At 42.1% G+C, this 20,495-nt stretch overlaps 1 protein-coding gene across 1 annotated transcript in view; it reads right to left on the bottom strand.

Moving 5' to 3' along the window:
* MARK1 (microtubule affinity regulating kinase 1) overlaps positions 1-20,495 on the bottom strand; it is a 2,314,196-nt gene that overhangs the window by 422,955 nt on the left and 1,870,746 nt on the right. The window contains exon 13 of the mRNA XM_044061667.1: positions 10,621-10,814. Within this exon, the coding sequence (XP_043917602.1) occupies positions 10,621-10,814 (194 nt within the window). The remainder of the gene's footprint in view (positions 1-10,620; positions 10,815-20,495) is intronic.

Here is a 20,495-nt window from a genome sequence, read left to right as displayed (position 1 = left end):
TGCTCTTCTGCTTTTACAAAGTCTGCCTTCCTATATTCCACATGAAAATGACAATTTATGCCTTTCTCCTGGATAGTTACTGATTGGTGCAGGCTGGAGAAGTTGTTTGACCGCAACTGAGCTACAAAATATAAGTATTTTTTGATTATTTTAACAGATTACTGTTTTTATAATTTAATATATATAAAGCACTTTGTCTATTCAGAATCTTCAGAAATATTTTTCTGTTTAAAAACTTTCATAGCTTGTTGTCTTAGGCTATTGTATAAACTGAAACATTTACTCTGTGTAATTATCTCTTGGCTAGTGGGGGCTGGTTCTTTTGTGTTCTTGTAAAAAAAAAGTTGTTGTTCTGGTCTTTGGTGCAGGCTGGAGAAGTTGTTTGACCGCAACTGAGCTACAAAATATAAGTATTTTTTGATTATTTTAACAGATTACTGTTTTTATAATTTAATATATATAAAGCACTTTGTCTATTCAGAATCTTCAGAAATATTTTTCTGTTTAAAAACTTTCATAGCTTGTTGTCTTAGGCTATTTTGTCCTACCCTCCCTCCCTGTTGGTGTCTTGCTCTTATACTTGGTGGCTTTGCAGTTGCCCGCCCCTACTGTGACACACCTCCCAGTCTAGTGTCATTAGCTCATTCTTCTTAATACAGAGAGAACATTTGATAAGGCCTTCTGTTCCTCCTTTTTACCTTTTCAAAAAGTAAAACAAAACTTTTTTTTCTTCTTCGCCTGAACCTTCTTGTGTTCTGACTGTCCTTCTCAAACATATTGGAAATATACAGTATATTTCAGAGCATTTGTTATAACTGTATTTGCTATAACTGATTTAAGTATTTTTTCTGGCTTTTGAATATTTACTGCTTAGCGACTGCATCTTAGCCTGTTTATACAGCTCTGCATTCTATTTAAACTGTTTTTGTGTTGATTAACTGTTTTGCACTCTTAAAAGTTATTTGTTGCTTAATTTTACCTGTAGGCTAACACACTCAAGTGTGCTAGCCACTTAAAAGCATTTATAGCATTTACTGTCTGTTTTTTTCCTTGTCTCTGTAAAAAAAAAAAAAAAAAAAAAAAAAATCTCTTGTTTTCCCACCTTACTGAACTAGAGTAGTCCAGTTTCAGAGTTGCTGATCCCTGGGCTTTGTTTTTAGTTCCTGTTACTGATCCATTGCCTTATTAGGAAGGAGGGAAGTTTCTTTGCTTACCAGTGGGAGTGGGAAGCACTGAGCAGCCTTTTGTCCGAATTGGTGAAGTTTCAGCCAGAAACTAGTAGTCTATTGGTCGCTTTGGGCCAATTCCTAGCTCCTTTCAGCCCCTGCTATAAAACACGCTAAACACGTGTTTTCCAGCTTGTACCAACTCTGCACAGATCCTCGTGGTGGCCTGCAGAGTGATCCAAGCAGCAGAGAGCTAAAAGAGTGACTTTCTACCAGATATAAGTATTTTTGTGGCTTTCCCACTGTTATTAAGCTAGCGACTGCATTTCGCCTGTTTTACTGCTACTTTAAGTGATTTCTGCATTTTACACTGTTTATTGCACTTTAAGTTACTAATTGTTGCAAATTGTTTCTGTAGGCTACACACTAAAGTGCTAGCCGATTTACAGCATTTATAGCATTTACTGTCTGTTTTTTCCTTATCTCTGTAATAAAACAAAAAATCTCTTGTTTTCCCACTTTACTGAACTAGAGTAGTCCAGTTTCAGAGTTGCTGATCCCTGGGCTTTGTTTTTAGTTCCTGTTACTGATCCATTGCCTTATTAGGAAGGAGGGAAGTTTCTTTGCTTACCAGTGGGAGTGGGAAGCACTGAGCGCCTTTTGTCCGATTTGGTGAAGTTTCAGCCAGAAACTAGTAGTCCATTGGTCGCTTTGGGCCAATTCCTAGCTCCCTTCAGCCCCTGCTATAAAACACGCTAAACTGTACTGCTGATCTAACCAGCATATCCTATAACTGAAAAGTTCATCTCTACTTGATTCCCAAGTAGACAATTCTCTATCTGTAAAGCCTAGCACTTACTCCTACAGTACTTGCACCTTGATAAAGCACTCTTATTATAGCTAGTACCCCACCAGCCCAAAACCCACTTCCCCCGGAGTCCTTTGAAAGTTCTTTATCTACTACTTCTAGTATGTCGAGGGATCAGTTGCTAGTGTCCTCTCCAGCTCAACTGGTGAACCTGGGAATATTGAGGCAATGTTATAATTGCCTCATGTACACAGACAATCCTCTCCTTCTCCCACAAAACACAAATACATGCGAGAGATGCAACTATACGGCCAAACTGGAGGCTGAGCTTTCTCAACATAGGACTGGCAAAACCAGACAGGAGGAGAAGGCAACCACACACAATACATACCCAGTCACACATGGTACCATCACAACTTCAAATCATACACATACTCACACAAAGACATACTCGGAGGCTCTGGTCAAAAATTTACCAAAACAGCAGAGGCCACCAAAGCAGACACCCAAACAACTACCACCTCACGACCCAACACATGCAACACATAGACCACACAGTCAGAGTGTCAAACAGTCACAGCCCTTAAGGCCAAACAAAATGCCAGACACACTTGTCATTGGTGATTCCATAGTCAGACACACTGACGCCCCGCCCACCAGACTGAGTAAGGAGAAGGTCACAGTAAGCTGCCTGTCGGGCGCTAGAATCCACCACATAACGCAAGCACTCAGGTCTCTCAACAGCAGGTACAAGTACGACTCAGTCATTGTCCACGCTGGTGTCAACGACCTGAGACGCACTCCTTGGACTGCATGAAAAGGGACGCCGAGGAGCTCTCTGATTATGTAGCCCAGGCAGGTATGACCCTGACCTTGAGCAGTATCCTACCTTCACCTAGAATGATGCCACAATACAGTGATAAGATGATCAGCTTTAATAATTGGCTTAAATTCTGGTGTCATTCAAAGGGGATCCAATGTCTGTCTGCCTGGGATGACATGCTGGACAAGCCACGCTGCTTCAAGGGACGGCTTGCACCTGTCACCCTGGGCTTCCGGATATTGGCAAAGGCTCTTGCCACCCCCATAGTGCCTTTTTAGGCAAGGCTCAAATTCTAAACCTACCACCCTAGAACACCAAAAAGGAAAAAAACTAAGGGTAATGCTGCTCAATGCCAGAAGTCTCAATCTCAAGATGCACGCACTCGAGGCCCTTCTCAATATGGAGAACATCGATGTCTGTGCTGTGACAGAAACCTGGTTCAAGGCTCCTGAGAGCACCCCAGCACTAACAGGTTTCACCTCATATCATGCCCGCCCCAAAATCCGGACAACACCAAGAAAGGAGGGGGGGGTGTCCATATTCATAAAGGACACCCACACCTCAAGGTTGGTGGCAAGGCACGATGCATCGGAGACCATCCAGGTGCAATTAACCATAGGCAAGACTGCTCTGCAATTTGTAGCATGTTACAGGCCACCCTCTCAAACTCAGGAACCTCACATGGCCTTCCTGAAAACATTGGAGGGATAAATGTATCTCCAAACACCATCATACTAGGTGACTTCAACTACCCTAATATAGACTGGGAACACTACTCAAGCCCGAACACTCTAACCCAAAGATTCCTGGAGTTCATAAACTCAAATGCCATGGAACAACTAGTCACCATCCCCACAAGAGGTGAAAACATACTTGATCTCATCATCACGAACATGGGATCAAAATGTTCAACACCGGAAGTATACCCCTCACTGGTGAGATCAGATCATAAACTAATCTCGCTGGAGGTCCTCATCCCGCCCCACCTGAAACAAAAAGACCACAGTGAAAAACTTCTCAAAAGCCGATTTCACACTTCTAAAAACTAGTGTGGTCTCCTTTAAGGCCCCTGAGCCAGTGGTAAACATTACTCAAACCGCTGAATCACTTACAAATGCCTTCTACCAGCACCTACAGGACTGCATGGATCAGGCAATCCCAAACAAAACTAAGACTCTCTGTACCAAAGGCAAGCGTCCAGTCTGGTGGACCCCAGCCATAAACAAGCTCTACAACAAAAGGAGGAAGCTACTACAAGATAGAGCAAAATCCTTGAAAGGTAAGACACCTTTGATCATTATAAGTAAAAACTAAGAGCTCTCATAAAATCATCCAAGGCAAATTTTGAGAGAAAAATCGCCAAGGACTCTAAAGACAATCATAAGGCCTCCTTTAGCTATGTTAGAAACCTAGGAGGAAACTCCCAGATATGCTCAGAATTAGTTCAAAATGATGTGAAAATTACTGAACCTACACACATTGCTAACATACTGGCTGACAGGTTCAGTGCAAACTTCTCCCCCCCCCCAAAAGGAGAGATATCTATTCCAGAGGATTGTAGCCCCCCCAAACATCTCCAACGCCCAGGTAAGAACTCCCCTCACGAAGGCAAAAAGCACAGCATCCATGGGACCAGATGGTGTCCCCGGCTGTGTGCTTCATGAACTCAACGAGGAATTAAACCCACAGTTAGGACAGCTGTTTAATCTTAGCCTCACCTCAGGATACGCACCAAGGAGTGGCGCACGCCACTGTGGTCCCACTTCATAAGGGCGGTGCCTCCACAGACCCTGGAAATTACCGCCCCATTAGCTTGACAAGCCTTATCTGCAAAGCCATGGAGAGGATCATAATGGAACTCATAAATAAAGACATAGGGAACTTGCAGACTTTGGATCCAACCCAGTTTGGCTTTGTCAAAGGCAGATCCTGCCTCTTAAACTTGGTTGACTTTTTCGAGACAGTCACCAAGGCCATTGATGAGGGAAAGGCAGTCCATACAGCCTACCTCGACCTGGCAAAGGCCTTCGACACAATACCCCACTCAGGTATCATCGAAAAACTCATCAGCTTGAATGTAAACCCATACATCACAAGATGGGTTGCAAACTGGCTAAGCGACAGAACCCACAGGGTCAGAGTTGCTGGAGCCATGTCAGACTCAAAGCCTGTCACAAGTGGTGTCCCACAGGGCTCAGTCCTGGGTCCACTCTTGTTCGGCATCTACTTTTCTGAAGTACAAGCAAACACAGGAGGGTTATGGCTGACAAAGTTTGCAGATGACTGCAAACTGGGCACCATAGTCGAAAACACATCTGACACAGATATCCTCCAGAAGGGCCTCACAGAAACGGATAACTGGTGCCAGAGCCATGGCCTGAAGTTAAACGCCAAAAATGCATAGTCATACCCTTCGGGAAAAACAAGGTTACCCTAGCTACCATATAGGTGACAATCCACTGAGCACAGAAAAAGTCATCAGAGATCTGGGGACCCAAGTTGACAGTAGTCTTTCGTTTGACACTCATGTTGCTAAAGTAGTTAGGAAAACCTTCTATATCGCCCACCTGATCATGAAGGGATTCACATCTAGATCAAGGGAGGTCATCGTCCCCCTGTACTCATCACTCATTAGACCTATGATTGAGTACAATGCCCGCTCGAATGTATATGACCAGACACCTGATGCAGCTTGAAAGGCCCCAAAAGTTCTTCACCAAAAGGATAAAGGGTCTCAAAAATATGTCTTATGCTGCCCGACTGAAAGAACTCCAGCTTTATTCAGTCTCATACCGCTTGCTCAGAGGTGACCTGTGCCTGACATATAAGGCCACGTCAAACCCAGATTTGATGAATATGCTTCACCTCAAAAAATCTAGATCCCTCAGAACCACAAGGGCGGGAGACTTAAACCTTGACACGGTTATAAATAGAACGTGCTGGAGGGACAGATTCATCACCCAGAGACTCCCTATGCTGTGGAACAAAATCCCGGTACATGTGAGGCAGAGCACCTCGCTGGCCTTGTTCAAGAGGAATCTTGACCAATGGATGGGAGATCGCAGATATACCCCAGGGTTTACTTCAGTGTCACTGCTTGACAGAGGCACAGAAAAATGATAGGCATAGTTTTTATTCAAACTAAAGGGGTGGCGAAAGCCACATAACTATGGGCTAGGCTTATAAATGCCCTTGGGCAGATAGCCTAGTATGAACCTATGAACCTATGAACCTATAAATGAAAAAAATAATGGCTGCCACAGTTCTTGATTCATAAAGATATACCCCTATAACCCAAACGAATGACGTTTGATTATCAAACCAAGTGTTGCAGAAGCTGTTAAGGCAAGGTGGGACTGATCAGCTCATGGTAGCATACCTACTCTTGGGAGAGGAAGTAGAACCAGTTCAGTACAATCTTACTACCTACTGGAAACAAAGGAGTGAAGACATGGGTGTGGTCCTACTTAACCTCATTTATGAAGCAACAATCACTATGAGTGCATGCAGGAGCAAGAATGCACACTACTGAGTAACAGTAGGGCTTTTGTATCATTGAGTATACACATCAGCTACCACAGCAGGGCCATAAAGAACAAATTCCCTTAGGGCTGCCTGGGTTATACATAATGTAAAAAAAAATAAAAAATGCCTGCTTTAACACTGGGCAAGCTTGCAAACATATGCCCTATCAGGCAGCTTTTGTCTATTTCTGAGAGTATAAACCATTGCTAAAAAAAAACTTTTAGCATACCTGGTTTATTTTTAAAGACATAATGGAAAAAATCTTCCTGTGACCACAAAGACTCCTTCAAGTTAAGCAGCAATAGCATCCACACACCTATTGCTTTAAATATGTTACACCTAAAGTTTCTTGACTCTAGCAATGTACTTCATCACAAGCAGAGGTGCAGGCAAATTAACAAACCAAAAAACAATGAACTTTCTTGGAGTTACACTTTGTGAAAGGCCACAAATGGGGATGGAAATACTGCACCTTAGAAGCTGAGGACTGTACGGTTAGGAATTTCTTCTGGTGGTTAAGGCAGATGACTCAATATGACTGCAAACTACGCAAAAGAAAAACTCTTGACAATTGCTGCTGCTTAAGGACAAAACAGCTTTAGGGTGTTTTACGCTTTTACAGAGAAGGTGGGTAAAGTGTTCAAGAAGATACTGCCTATAAACTATAGACTTACTGGAAAACATCAATGCTCATGGAGTATAACTGAAAAAGTATGGCTGTGGAAAAGCAGCCTGTTGGGATCTGACACTGACTGGTGAGTTGTTACTGGACTTTGCAAGTTCTAGTCTGTCCATAAAAATAGCATACTTGAATATAGTGAGGATTACATGGTTAAGAGCATTTAGGCTGAAGACTGATTACTTATTTTAGGGATGAGTCATCAGGTTTTATATTATGGCCTTTTCAGTGAAAAGCAGCAGAGATGTTAACATAGCACTTCTTGATTAGGTGGATTCTGCATATAAGATGCTGGTTGGAAAGAATAGGAAGAACCAAAACAGAGTGAGGGTCAGTACAGAATATTTGATGGAAGGCTTCTGTGGAAATTGATTTCCACTCCTACCTCTAAAACCTATGTTGAATGTTTCCAGTGAAGTCAGTGACAGAATCCAAACCAAACATGTTAACATCCTCAATAACTAAGGCAGCAACAAGAAAGTCAGAGGACAGAATGTTCCTGCCATGTTGCTAAAATTAGACCCTACTAGTGTACACCAGCACTGAAGAAAGTTTTGAAGCTGAAGGTAGTCTTCCAAACAATGTTCATGAAGGGCTCTCCCAGTTCAACTGAGGGATTATGGCAGGCCAGAAACACCACAACTGCTACTGCTGTAGTGAAACCATGGACATGGGTAGAGAAAGACTGTTAACCTCAAAGATGTTCTGCAAACTTTTCAGCAACTGAAGAAGGAATTGTGCGGCACTGACTGTAAGCAAAGGAGAAAAAGTAATGAATCCCAAAGACAAGGAGATGAAAGGAAAACCTGCTGTGGTCCATCTTTGTAAGTGAAGTCAGATAAGTGGCAGAGGACTCTGTAGTGTTAAACATGTAGGATGGAATAGATTTGGCTGGAGGTATTGAGGGTAATTGAAACAAATGGCTTACATGCTTCTTTAATATTTTATGGAAGAAAAGGGCACTATCTCATTATTACAAAATTAGGGAGGGCTCATCATTAAGAACAGGGGTCAGAGTCCAATAAAAGGGATTACACTCCTCAGTATCCTTGAAAAAGCTTTGGCAGAGTGTTTGATAGGGGACGTCAGCCAACAGTAAGACTAAGGATTCAAGTGGAACAGTGCAGATTTTGTCTAGGTTATGAAAGAGTGGACAGCTCTTAAGTCTTGTGCAGTCTGGGGAGTTGTAGTAATCCAGTCCACAGCGGACATGTGGCCCTAGAGAGAGAGTTTATAACCATTTGCCCTGGCATGTGGTGGGGAATGTCCTGCAGGAGTATGTGGTACTAAAGCTGCCACATGCTGTCAAAGCTTTATCTGCATTTCTTTCACAAAGCTAAATCTGTTCAATCTGGGTGTCAAGCTCTGCTAAGGCACAATTATCATGACTTATTGTTTGTTATTTTTATAGACAGGCTATTAAATACATCCAAGGTCAGGGGGCTGTCATGTTATGGAATACATGCGGCATACCTGTCTACATGTGTGTTCTCACCACATCTGGCCATGTCTGATATAGACATGCGCACCCACATACACACATGAATCAATGCAGTGTGAAGTGGGGAGATGAGAAATAACTCAAAATATAAGGCAGTAATATACTCCTTAAGAAACAGTGGATTTGTATTCACCAATCTTTAGAATGAGTTGGAAACAGAACCATCATTAATGGAGAAATTTAGGTAACTTGGGATCTTAAAAGTAACAAATTGAAAGAGCTGTTCTTGTAAATATGAAGTCTTACTATTTAATACACAAAGTTTCAAGAGTAAAATTCTGCAGATAAAGCACTTTTGTGCATTAAATCAATCAAGTCTTCACAGGAATGTCTGCAGAAAATTGCTTTTATTAGTGCAGTTTAATATTACTGCCATAGTAAGGGTCACAATGAGCTTTCATTTATTTCCCCTTGGGGTCAATTTCATGAGTGATAACAAAAAACATGAGATTGATACGTTAACTAGGGCAGCAGATGCATTTTTGTGGGTGCTAAACTAGAACCAAAGTTCCCACATAAAGCTGTTGGTATACTGGTTTACCACCCTCCGCTACAGTCCATGAGCTACAGGCAATGACTGTAGTAGTGAAACCACAGGCAAGAGTTTAATAAACTACTTATCCACTTTTGAAGCAGTGGCTACTACTCTCCTTGAAGTGCTTTATTTTTAGTTTCCTGCATAGTCACATGGTTTACTTTCCATGACACTGGAAGGAGCTTTGTAAGTCAGAACAACTTCAGAGTGTTCTTCCTGATATCAGTGCAATAGCAAAGAAATCACAGTCCATGACCCAAGCGAAAAGAATTCTCCTAGCAGTTTGAGCACGTGATGAAGCTGGCATTGGAGAACAGGTGTAGCTATCCTGGGGGAGTATCTTTGTAGACACGGATACAACGCTTCAAGTCTTGGAAGTGGGCCAGGTCTTGCAATGACAACTGGGCTGGAACTTGTGGAAGGGCTAAGGTGGTATAATATTTCTCAGGCCTGGGGGCAAGCACATCTTTAGAAGTCACTCTTCACTGCATGCTCTAGCCTTCAAAACAAATTCAGCATGGTGAGGACAGAGCTTCAGAGAAAAAAAACTGCCAAACATTACAATATATATGACACTGCAGACATCCAGCTCCACTCTGCTTCCCACACATAGGTCGTCACTTCTGTTTTCCTTCTCAACCTGTCTGCAATAGTCTCTGTCAACAGGATACCAGCCAGCCACCCACTCTCTCTCCTTCTTCCCTCTGTCAAGGATAGCTCCAATTGGGGGGGGGGGGTTAAAAGATGTTGAGGTCTGGAGTAACCACAGCAGATGCTGAACAGCTGATAATCAGCTAAGGGGGGGGGGCTAAAAAATAAGATGCAAACAACAACACGGGTCAACCATTTTATAAGGATATTCCATGGGTGGCTCCCAATGGAACAGTTGCAGACATCACCAATAGGAAAAAAAACTTGGATGGGCCAATGACAAGATGGATAATACTGCTTGACTGGCCAAGAAACATTTGGTAATCCCCCACGCATAGCAAGCATCTGTTGCTGGGAACAAAGAAACTGGTTTCCCTTACTTAACCTACTGCAGGTAGGTGTCTCAAAAGTAAAAACAGAATGAAAGGGTGTAAGTCGCCAGCAGCCAGGTGTTAAAGTGCAACCAAAGTATTTGCAAGGCTAGAAAACTTTCTCAAGCATTATTCCAATAAGGAGTTGCCAGGGTCTTTTAGATCTGATTAAAACCAAAATGCTCCAAATACACTTGTTTGGTTATAAAAGCATGTACACTGCTAACTTGAACATGTAAACTACTGGAACTCGTATACTCAGCTAATAGTGGCTTTCAATAAAACAAATATTGAAAACAGTCAAAGAAGTGTTTAACACAGACAAAAGTCTCTCTGCAACCTCCTATGTCAAGCCTACATGCACTGTGAGGTTGCTCCTCTTCAATCAGTGATCATACAAGGGGAAAACAAAATCTCCCACTGTCTCCGAGGTGCTGTGATCTCACAGTCTACCAACACTGAGTCCACTTTCACACACATCACTGTAAGCAGCATGCATGTAAAATATTGAGCAACTATGCTTCAGCAACAACTGGCCAATTAAACAGAAAATGCACTTACACTTGGAACTGTTGTGGACTTCTTTCTTTCTGTACTAGCGAGTGGACTTGCAGGCATCTCTCCTTTGGAGCTGACAAAAGTGCTGCTAACTTTCCGTGATGCATCTTTATCCCATTCTTCCTTCTGATCACTCTCGACACTATTTGCCTGAGCCCTTTTGGAATATGAAACTGCAGGTGGAATTGTTGGCCCCACTGTACAGAAGAAATATCAGATGGCAGAGTTATCTGTCAGAAATGCTATAAAGCAAATCTAAAAATCACTCATGCACAGGAATAAAATTCAGCTTTTGATTAAGGAAGTTTAAACAGCTACAATAAAAACAATGTCTAAAAAAGCCCTTGTTTGAAAAGTAAGAACTCCTGTTCTTGCACACTTTCTGAAAGTCAACCTTCTGTCACTGAGACCGCATCTAACGAAAAGTAACATGACTACTCACTTAGTACAAAAGTGATTTTCAATCGTTCCCGAGCAAATGATGTGCCCAAATCCAATCCCCAAAGTTGTTCTGCTAAAGTGGTTTTAGCAACTTCCTCACATACATATATATATATATATATATATAAACATATGTATATATATATATATATATATATATATATATATATATATAGTTATATATAGTTATATATAACCATATCTATAGATCTTCAAAAGGATGCTCAGTAGTCAGTGTTAGCCAGTCTCTGCTCTTCCATGGCCTCTTACATGGCTCTATAAATTTTTGAAATCCACACATCCATACAACTGCACTTTTCTAGACTCATACCTTCATCACTGTATTTATTTAAAAGGATGTGCACTCCTTAACATTTTCTTTAGCTCCATTTAAAAATAGGAATCATTTGCAAGAAGAAACTATGGTTCATAAAGGTACTTTTTTTTACACCATGGAAGTTATGTGCTTATCCTAAAGTTAGATCTTCAACAGTAGGACTAGGACTAATGTAGGCAGCAGCCACTTGGCATATTTAAGACTTTCCCCGGATCAAGACTTTCTCCCATCTCCCATTATGCTCCACACTTTCCAGAGTGAATTTACCATTTTTATACACGACTGATGAAAGTCCCACACAACCTTGTAGGCCTCACAATTTCCCTACATAACAACATTTCTCTTGGTAGGAGAGTAGTGGGCAGGTATGCTGAAATGAATGGACATGGATCCTGAAGAGGTAACAATCATAATTACATAACCTTTGTATTATACATGAGGGTGTCTGTCCACTTCAACCTCAGGGCAGACTCCACAGCGTAAACCTCATCAACGGTATCAAGATAGAAAATCCTTAAGTATGGTAGCCCCAAATGTCAACCTGGAGGTTAAGATAACATCCAAATTACACTTACTTATGATGGTATGCAGGGAAGCAGACAGCACAAATACTATCAAAGACGAAATCCTGAAAAAAAAATAGAGGACATAGCTATACATCTGGTAGAATGACCTTTTAGTGTATTTGGTAGGGCTTTATGTCTAATGTAATAGAAGATTATACAGTCTGAATACTACATGGACAAGATAACCTTGGGCATTGTCTGTCCTGCTCTGAATTTTGCAAAGGAGACAAAAGCTGATTATCCTCTGTTGCATTTTTAGTTCTATTAAGATAAAATCTTGACTGATGGTACAACATCTAGACAGAGTAACAAATACTTCCCTGTGTTGGAATACTGTTGAAAAAATGCTGTCCTGTTAACATACTGGTTAAGTTTTATTTCCATGGCAGCTTTGGGCATGTAATCTTTATGAAATATAATGTATGGACATCTGGAAGAAATGGGCTTAAAATTCCAAACTCTTTTAGCTGAGGTTAAATGCTTGAAGAAATAACTTCTTCCAAGACAAGCATTCAAGATAAACTTTGGTGACTGGTTCAAAAGGAGATAGCATTAACTTACCAAATAAAACTCTATTCTCTGAGGTTGGAGGAGGGTGGATACAGGTCACTGACGGGTGGTCTTAAAAGAAAGAAGAATCTGATGAAAATAGAAAATAGATGGCAAATGCATGTTGACAATGGAAAAGCTAGAAACATAATTAAAAATCCCGGAAAAAAATGCAGAACTGCAGGGATCACGGGAAAAAAAAGGGAGCAAGTCCCTGACTACTGCCCATAATGAAAATGACCATTTACTTCTGGAAATGTTTCTGCTAGAGGGCTTTTGAGCAGCTATGAAGATCTGGCCCACCCTGGTAGCATAAGCAGGGTCCCTGGCTATCAATGGAATTGAAGATACCACACAGTTATTTCTTAGGGAAAGGAGGTCTGGCTTCGTCCAGTCAGAAGAATAGGACTGGAAGCCATTTAGGCATCTGAGGAGAAGGGGTTCCTGTAGAAGGGGAGGCCACAGCAGGGGAAACTATATTGCCTAGGCCAGTATAGGGCTATAAAACTCTTGCCTTGAGCTGTTTGGCTTTCTGTAGAAATTTCATTATAAAGGGGAGATGACTAAAAGTGAAAAAAAATAAACACCCAGAAGCCACTCATGGACTACAGTTATCCTAGGAAGTCTGCCCCTATTGAGGAATGGGGGGAAAAATAGTTGCTTCATTTATCATTGGTCAATAATACATATTTTTATACCCCAAGCAGACTCCAAATAATTTTTCCTCGGGTAGACTGCAAGTGTTGGAGGTGTGATGGGGGAAGAAAGAGGTAACTGGTAAAGAAAGAGGTAATCGTCAAATACTCTCTGTAAACAGGATACACTCAATCTCTTACTGAAATGACATGTTTACACAACTGCTGCCTGTACAATCCACTAAGATGCAAGTGGGCTCTCTCTTTAGTAACTTCCACTTCTGTAAAAGCTTAGAATTTATAAATGTAACTACTGTTTGTGTATAAATGAAAACAGAAATGTAACTATTATGTGCTTAACTGGAACTGAGAATAATGCAATGAAAGCAAATGAAGCATTTCACCCTGGGCATCCACTGAAAATGGGTATTACCCAGTTGAATTTTTTGGTAAACAAAGCCAAATAAATAAATTAAATTGGGAACATAATTTTGGGAGTATAATGAGTTGGCAGACTACTGTGCCAGAAACACTGGGTGAGCAAATTGGTGTAACTAAGGAAATTATTTTTTTGAGAGCTGTAAAAGAATCAGACTTGCCTAGACATAGCAAGTTCGTTTTGAGTTTAGTTCTGGTGGCTGCAAACAAAGCAATTACTAGAAAATGGAAATCAAAGTCTAAACCAACCATACCAGCAGTGGTGAATATAGTAACAGAGATTAAAGAACTGAAAATGGGATCTTTAGAAAAGGGTTGGAGCAAATTACATGGAAAAAATGGGAATTGTGGGAACAGTACATGCAGAATTATGTTTTATAGGAGGAATGAGGTTTAAGGAAAGGCCGGAATCAAATGAGCTCTATAATGTTGGATCAACAATAACTTATAGAAATTTACATGTTATGTATAATGTTTGCAACTGAAAATATATCAATATGGTTTGCTTTCATTTATATAAATGTATGATTGCCTCGGTCATAAGTGATAATTCAATAAAGATGATCATAACTAGGTTTTCTCCCAAATGGCAGAAGATGGAATCTACCTCTGACTGACAGAGGGATCCAATTGAGAGGTATTAGTAAACATCAGCTGAACTGGTCCAATAAACAGCTGGTCTAAATGAGAATATGATTTGGTGTCAGAAAGGGATGAGCTGATGTGGTCCATTCCTGTAACCTCATGACTTCTAGACACAGGGGTAAGAGTAGGTTTGCACCTGTTTAACATACAAAACCACTGCCACAGCAATGGCAACTGCAACCTGAGAAAGGTGGTCTTGTAGAGCCTGCAGTTTAAGAGCCTGCAGTTTAAGGAGGACTGCCCTCATCTCTAGTGCATAATGTGCAGACAGGCCTCCTCCTCCAAGACCTTTGGACTGTGCCCCCTAAACAATGTACAACTCAACTCAGGGCACTGTGTGCGCGTGGGTGGGGTTGCGGAGGGAGTGATTGCTTGAGATGGTGCATACAGAAAACACGCACACCTCAGCAGATGCCAATGACATTCCCATGAAATTCAAATGAGATGGGACACCAAGTCCATATTTTAAGTTCAGTGTAATATCTAATAAATGGGACCATGAAAATTACCCCTGCCATCAGACCCAGAACTTTACAGCAGGCGCATTATGTCTCCATCTTTGAATTTAAAGTGCTCCTCAATATCACCAAGAACTTGAATAGTCAGTCCCTTGCTTTCACTGACTGGCTGCTAGAAGCCAATCACCCAGACAAGGGAAAGCTGTTGCCCTTTTCACCCAAAAATGAACTGCAACAGCCCACCACATATTTGGTAAACATCCAGAGAAGTGTGATGAGATGAAATAGGAGTGCACTGAAGTAGCAATGATTGCCCACAATCCTGAATTAACGGAGCTTCCTGGATGATTTGGCACTCTTTATATGCAGGTAGATTTCCTGAAGGTCCAAAGAGCACATCCAGTCTCCTTTCTCTAATCAGGGTAAGTGCTGACTGCACTATGACCAGCTGGAACCTCATTTTAACATATTGATAAAGGCGACAGATCAATCATGGGCCTCAGGTCTTTTGGCTTCTTTAGAACTAGAGAGTCTTTAATGGAATCTGGACCCAATCATTTGTGGTGGGACCTTTTAGACAGCTATTTTTGTTAACATTTTGTGCATCTAATCTGGCTCCTGTCTTCTGACAGGGTGGGTCATCAAGAAGACAGCACGGTGGCAGATCTTGAAGGCAGTGTGAATGGGATGTTGTAGCCTCTATATGCTACCCTCCCTGATACACTTGTCTAGCATGATGGCCTACCAAGCAAGAAGATGCAAGAAACTCTGATCCCTGACTGCAGCCAAAGTGGGTCAACAAGGCAAATTCTCAGACACAGAAGTTTACCTCTGGGGGGACACTGTAGAATCCATGGTTCAGTAGAACACATATGCCTATACGGCAGTGCCCACTCAAACTCTGTCTGCATTAGTGCCTATACGCTCATATAGGAGCTGATGGAACGTTTTAAACCACAAGTTTGTGTTCTCTTCTGATTTCAGAAAAAGTGCTTTGAGGAGTGGAAAACATGACTCCAGCAGCTATGAGTGTTTCCTCTTCTTGCTTACTCCTTTGTAGCTTGTCTTTCACTTGCAAACCAGAGTAATCAGAAAAGTATTAGTGAAGCAGGCCTAAAATTGTTCCTAAAAGTTATGGTGTTAGAACCAGGCATGATATCAAATGGCAATGCTTGACAGCCTCAAAGGCTACTCCATCAATCACATTATACAGCAGTAAAAGGGAGAGATTACTGACATTAGCTGTGATTGTCATCTGGGATTCCAACTTGCATTCTAGGTTGCCATGCAGCAACTTTTCAGCATCTCTAAGGTTCTCTCTGCCAAGTCAATCTGAAAATAGGACCGTATGCATCAGTTATTTAAGAGTTCTTATAGAAAAGGGACCTGATGCATATATGTGATTACCAAACTGGCCTACTGCAAGAGAATCTTTAATGGGAGGTGGACTGCTGAGCTCTCATCTGAGGGCTCTTCCTTTAAGATGTCAGCCATGAAATGGAGTTAGCTATGGAAGTCCTTGGCAGGCTGGAGGCTGTCTGTTCTCCAAGGGATGTGCACCACCACATGTGGTTCTCACCATATCCTCTCCACAACCAAAGACACCATGCAACTGACAAGGGAAAACTAGGAAGGAGGAGGGACAGAGAGCAAAAATGTACAGTTGTGTACACTTACCATAAATGTAGATGTTCGAGTGTATTCACTGTTGCAGTCATTGCATTTGGGTAATCCTGCTGGCAGGTTGCCCTCAGTCGGCATGAATTCCAAAGTCCTGGGTCCTGCGTTGGCTGCTGTCGCCCCTTCCCTGACGTCAGGTCGTCAGGGGTATAAAAGATGCGGCCGACGCCATTTTTAGTTTTTCTTGCCATAGATGTCAGGTGCCCCCTAAAAGGGTAGCCAAAATTTATATCTATATCTATATATATATATATATATATATATATATATATAAAACATGCACCAATATAAACTTTACTTTCCTCTACAAGCAAATACACCACATAGGTTGTATGAATCAAAGAAGGAAAGATAGGTTCCATCAGAAGAAAGGGGGATGGTGGGTAACCTGGACTGCAAAGTACAGTTGTGTACCTACCATAAATGTAGATGCTCGAGTGTATTCACTGTTGCAGTCATTACAGTTGGGTTATCCTGCTGGCAGGCTACCCGGAGTCGGTCTGAATTCCAAAGTCCTGGTCCGGCGTCGGCTGCTGTCGCCTCTTCCCTGACGTCAGTGTGCCAGGGGTATAATAGATGCAGCCAACACCATTTTCTTCAGTTTCTCTTGCCCCAGATGTCAGGTGCCCCCAAAAGGGTAGGCTGTAAAAATTATGATCATAAAAAAGCATGCACCCAACCTTCTTTTACAAGCAAATACACCACATAGGTTGTATAGAATAGATAGGTACAGATAAGTCCCAGCAAAGAAAAAAGGGGGATGGTGGGAGGGTAACCTGGACTGCAACATTGAATACACTCTAACATCTACATTTATGGTAGGTACACAACTGTACTATGTTCATCGTGTTTTACTGTTGCAGTCATTACAGTTGGGTTGAATCCCAAAGCTGAGGCTGGGTGGTTGGGCCTAAATAGAGTTTGGAGTGGCTATGAGGCCCTGCAGAACTGCAGTGGCAAAGCCTGCTCTGGATTTAGAGTAGAGAGGTAAATGGTAGTGCTTTGTAAAAGTGTGCACTGAAGTCCATGTTGCAGCCTCCAAAATATCCTTGGTTGGTACTCCTCTGAGGAAGGCTGCTGAAGTGGCTGCTGCTCTGGTAGAATGTGGCCTAATGCCCTTGGGCACTGATTTGCCTTGTTGTGAATAGCAGAAATGAATGCAGTGGCCTATCCATTTAGAAATAGTGTTTTGAAATGGCTTTTCCTTGGGAACCTGCAGCATATGTCACTAAGAGTTGCTCAGCCTTTCTGAAGGCTTTAGTCTTGTCCAAATAAAAGTGTAGCGGTCTGTGTATATCCAAAGTATGCAGAAGTCTCTCCCCCCCTTATTCTGTGGGTTTGGATAAAAGGTAGGCAAATGTATGGTTTGGTTAAGAGCCACGCTGGACACTACCTTAGGCATAAATGTCGGGTTTGTCCTTAGAGAAACCCTGTCCTGATGGAAAATAATAAAAGGTTCCACAGCCATTAGGTGCCTATAACTCTGAGACTCTTCTTGCTGAAGTTATTGCTAGGAGAAGAGTGGTTTTCCATGACAAGTATTTTATCTCTGCTGTATTGGCAGGCTCAAAAGGAGGCAGTGTGAGTTTTTCCAAGAGAAAATTGAGGTCCCATGCAGGTAGTGGAGCTCACCCTAGAGGTCTTATGTTTTTGGCCCCTCTGAGAAACTGTCTTAGCAGTGGATGTGAAAAAATAGGTGGTTCCGTATTGTAATGAGCTGAAATGGCAGAGGCATGGATCTTAATTGATGAGAAGGATAGGCCTTTGTCCAGCATCTAAGTTAGGTATTGCAAAATCTGAGGAATATTTGGTTTTAGCGAGTCATTTCCCTGCACTTGGTTCCAAGCACAGAATCTCTTCCATTTATCTGCATAAGATTTTCTGGTGCTGGGCCTCCTGGCCTCCAAAATAACATCCATAACTGCTTTAGAGAGAGGTGTGTTCTGAATGATTACATTATCTGCCATGCAGCCAGATTTAGGGTTCTGAGTTGGCTGTGCAGGATCTGATTGTTCTGTTTGTTCAGCAAATGAGGTATTAGAGGCAATGTCCAGGCTGGGCCTTGAGACAAGCTTTTTAAGATTGGGTACCAGTGCTGGCATGGCCAGTCTGGTGCAATCAGTATAATTTTTGGCATCTCCTGTCTGACCTTTAGGAGTACCTTGGAGAGGAGAGGCAGAGGAGGGAAGGCATATACTGTGAGAGTTTTCCAGCTGAATGAAAGGGCGTCCACTTTCCATGCTTGTTTGTGATAAGTCCGAGTGCAGAATCTCTGTAGCTGGCAGTTGTGAGGGGAAGCAAATAGATCTATGTCTGGACATCCCCATTTCCCTGTTATCATATTGAAAATTTGTGGGTCTAATTTCCACTTGTGAGGATCCATGATGTTTCTGCTTAGTTCGTCTGCCAAAGTATTTGTCTTTCCTGGCAGGAATTGTGCTTGCAGATGTACTTGATAAGTCAATGCTGTGTTCCACAAAGTCATGGCTTGCCTGCAGAGGGGGAAGGAATGTGTGCCCCCTTGCTTGTTTATGTACCACATGACTGTAGTATTGTCCATCTTTATCAGTAGTTGTCCTTGATGAAGTAGGTCCTTGAAGGCTGTCAGGGCATTTTGTACAGCTAGTATCTCTTTTTGATTGATATGAAGATGCATTTGGTTTGTGGGCCATGTGCCCTGAATACATTTTCCTGCCATGTGCACCCCCCCAGGCATAATCTGATGCATCTGTTGTTAGTGTTTGCCTGGCAGTGGGTAAGGTGAATGGCTGTCCCGCGTTGTGGTGACAGGCCTGAGCCCACCATTGAAATTCCTGTTGCAGGCAGTGAATGAGAGTAATTACTGTTTCCAGGCTGTGGCAATGTTGAGTCCAAAAACTTTTTTGATACCATTGTAATTTCCTCATATGCAGTCTTGCATATGGTATTAGTAGAATGCAGGATACCATGTAGCCCAGAGCTTGCAGAATTTTTCTTGAAGGTAACTGGGTCTTTGTTACCATGTCTTTGAAGTAATAAGTCAGATGCCTTTGTTTGTCTGTCGTGAGATAAGCCATCTGGGCAGTTGTATTTAAGCTTGCACCCAGGAATATTAGCTCTTGAGCGGGTACTAGTTTTGATTTCTTTTTGTTTACTGTGTACCCTAGGCAAATTAGTAATCTTTTTATAAACGCCAGATGCTGTAGCAGAATATCTTTGTCCTTTACTTGAATAAGGCAGTCGTCCAAGTAGGGGTATATTTGAATTCCTCTGTCTGCAAAATGCAATTACTGGTGCCAGGCATTTTGTGAAGACCCTGGGCACAGTAGATAAGCCAAAGGGCAGTGCAGAGAATTGGTAGTGCAGTGACCCAGCTATGAATCTGAGGTATCTTCTGCAAGACTGCCTGATTGGGACATGCAGGTATGCCTCTTTGAGGTCCAAAGTTACAAGCAAGCCTTCTTGTCCAGCATGGGCAGAAGCTGCTGTAGAGTCAACATTTTGAATTTTGGGACGTCCAGAAAAGTATTTAGAATAGACAGGTCCAGAATTGGTCTCCAGGTTTTGTCCTTTCTTGGTACTAAGAAAAGTCTTGAGTAAAATCCTTGTCCTTGCTCTTGGTGTGGCACTGGCTGAATAGCCCCCATGTCCATGAGAGATGAAACTTACTTTTGTGCCTCTTGCCACTGATTGAGTGGCAGGTCTGGCATGCCTTTTGCCTTTGGAAGGGTGTGAAAGGGGAACCTGTAACCCTGAGAGACTATATTTAAGACCCATATGTCCTGGGTGACCTTGTGCCAGTTTTGTGAAAAAAAAGTGCTAGCTTTCCCCCTAAGGGAGCTGCCAAAAAATAAGTGCTTGGCATTGGCAGAGGGAAGTCATTGGGACCGTTTTCTATAAGGCTGTGATTTGTCTTCTCCGCTTTTGGAGGTAGAAGCACCCCATTGTTTGGGCCTGTATGAGCCCTGGGGCTGTTGCCTACCTCTAGGGCATCTGAATCTGCCTTTTTGTGGTCTGTCTGACACCGGAAAGGACCAATTCTTAGAGGGCCAGTTCCTGCTAAATCTGGGTGGCTGTACCTGTAAGAAATCCTTTACTGTCTGCATAGATTTGGCCTTATCCTCCATTTTCTTTAACACCTCCTCTACCT

Source organism: Protopterus annectens, chromosome 1.part0 (assembly GCF_019279795.1).
Source record: "Protopterus annectens isolate FY-2018-M chromosome 1.part0, PAN1.0, whole genome shotgun sequence".
Taxonomy (NCBI): domain Eukaryota; kingdom Metazoa; phylum Chordata; order Ceratodontiformes; family Protopteridae; genus Protopterus; species Protopterus annectens.
The sequence above is the reverse complement of the archived record's forward strand: the minus strand, read 5'-3'. Positions and strand labels throughout refer to the sequence as shown.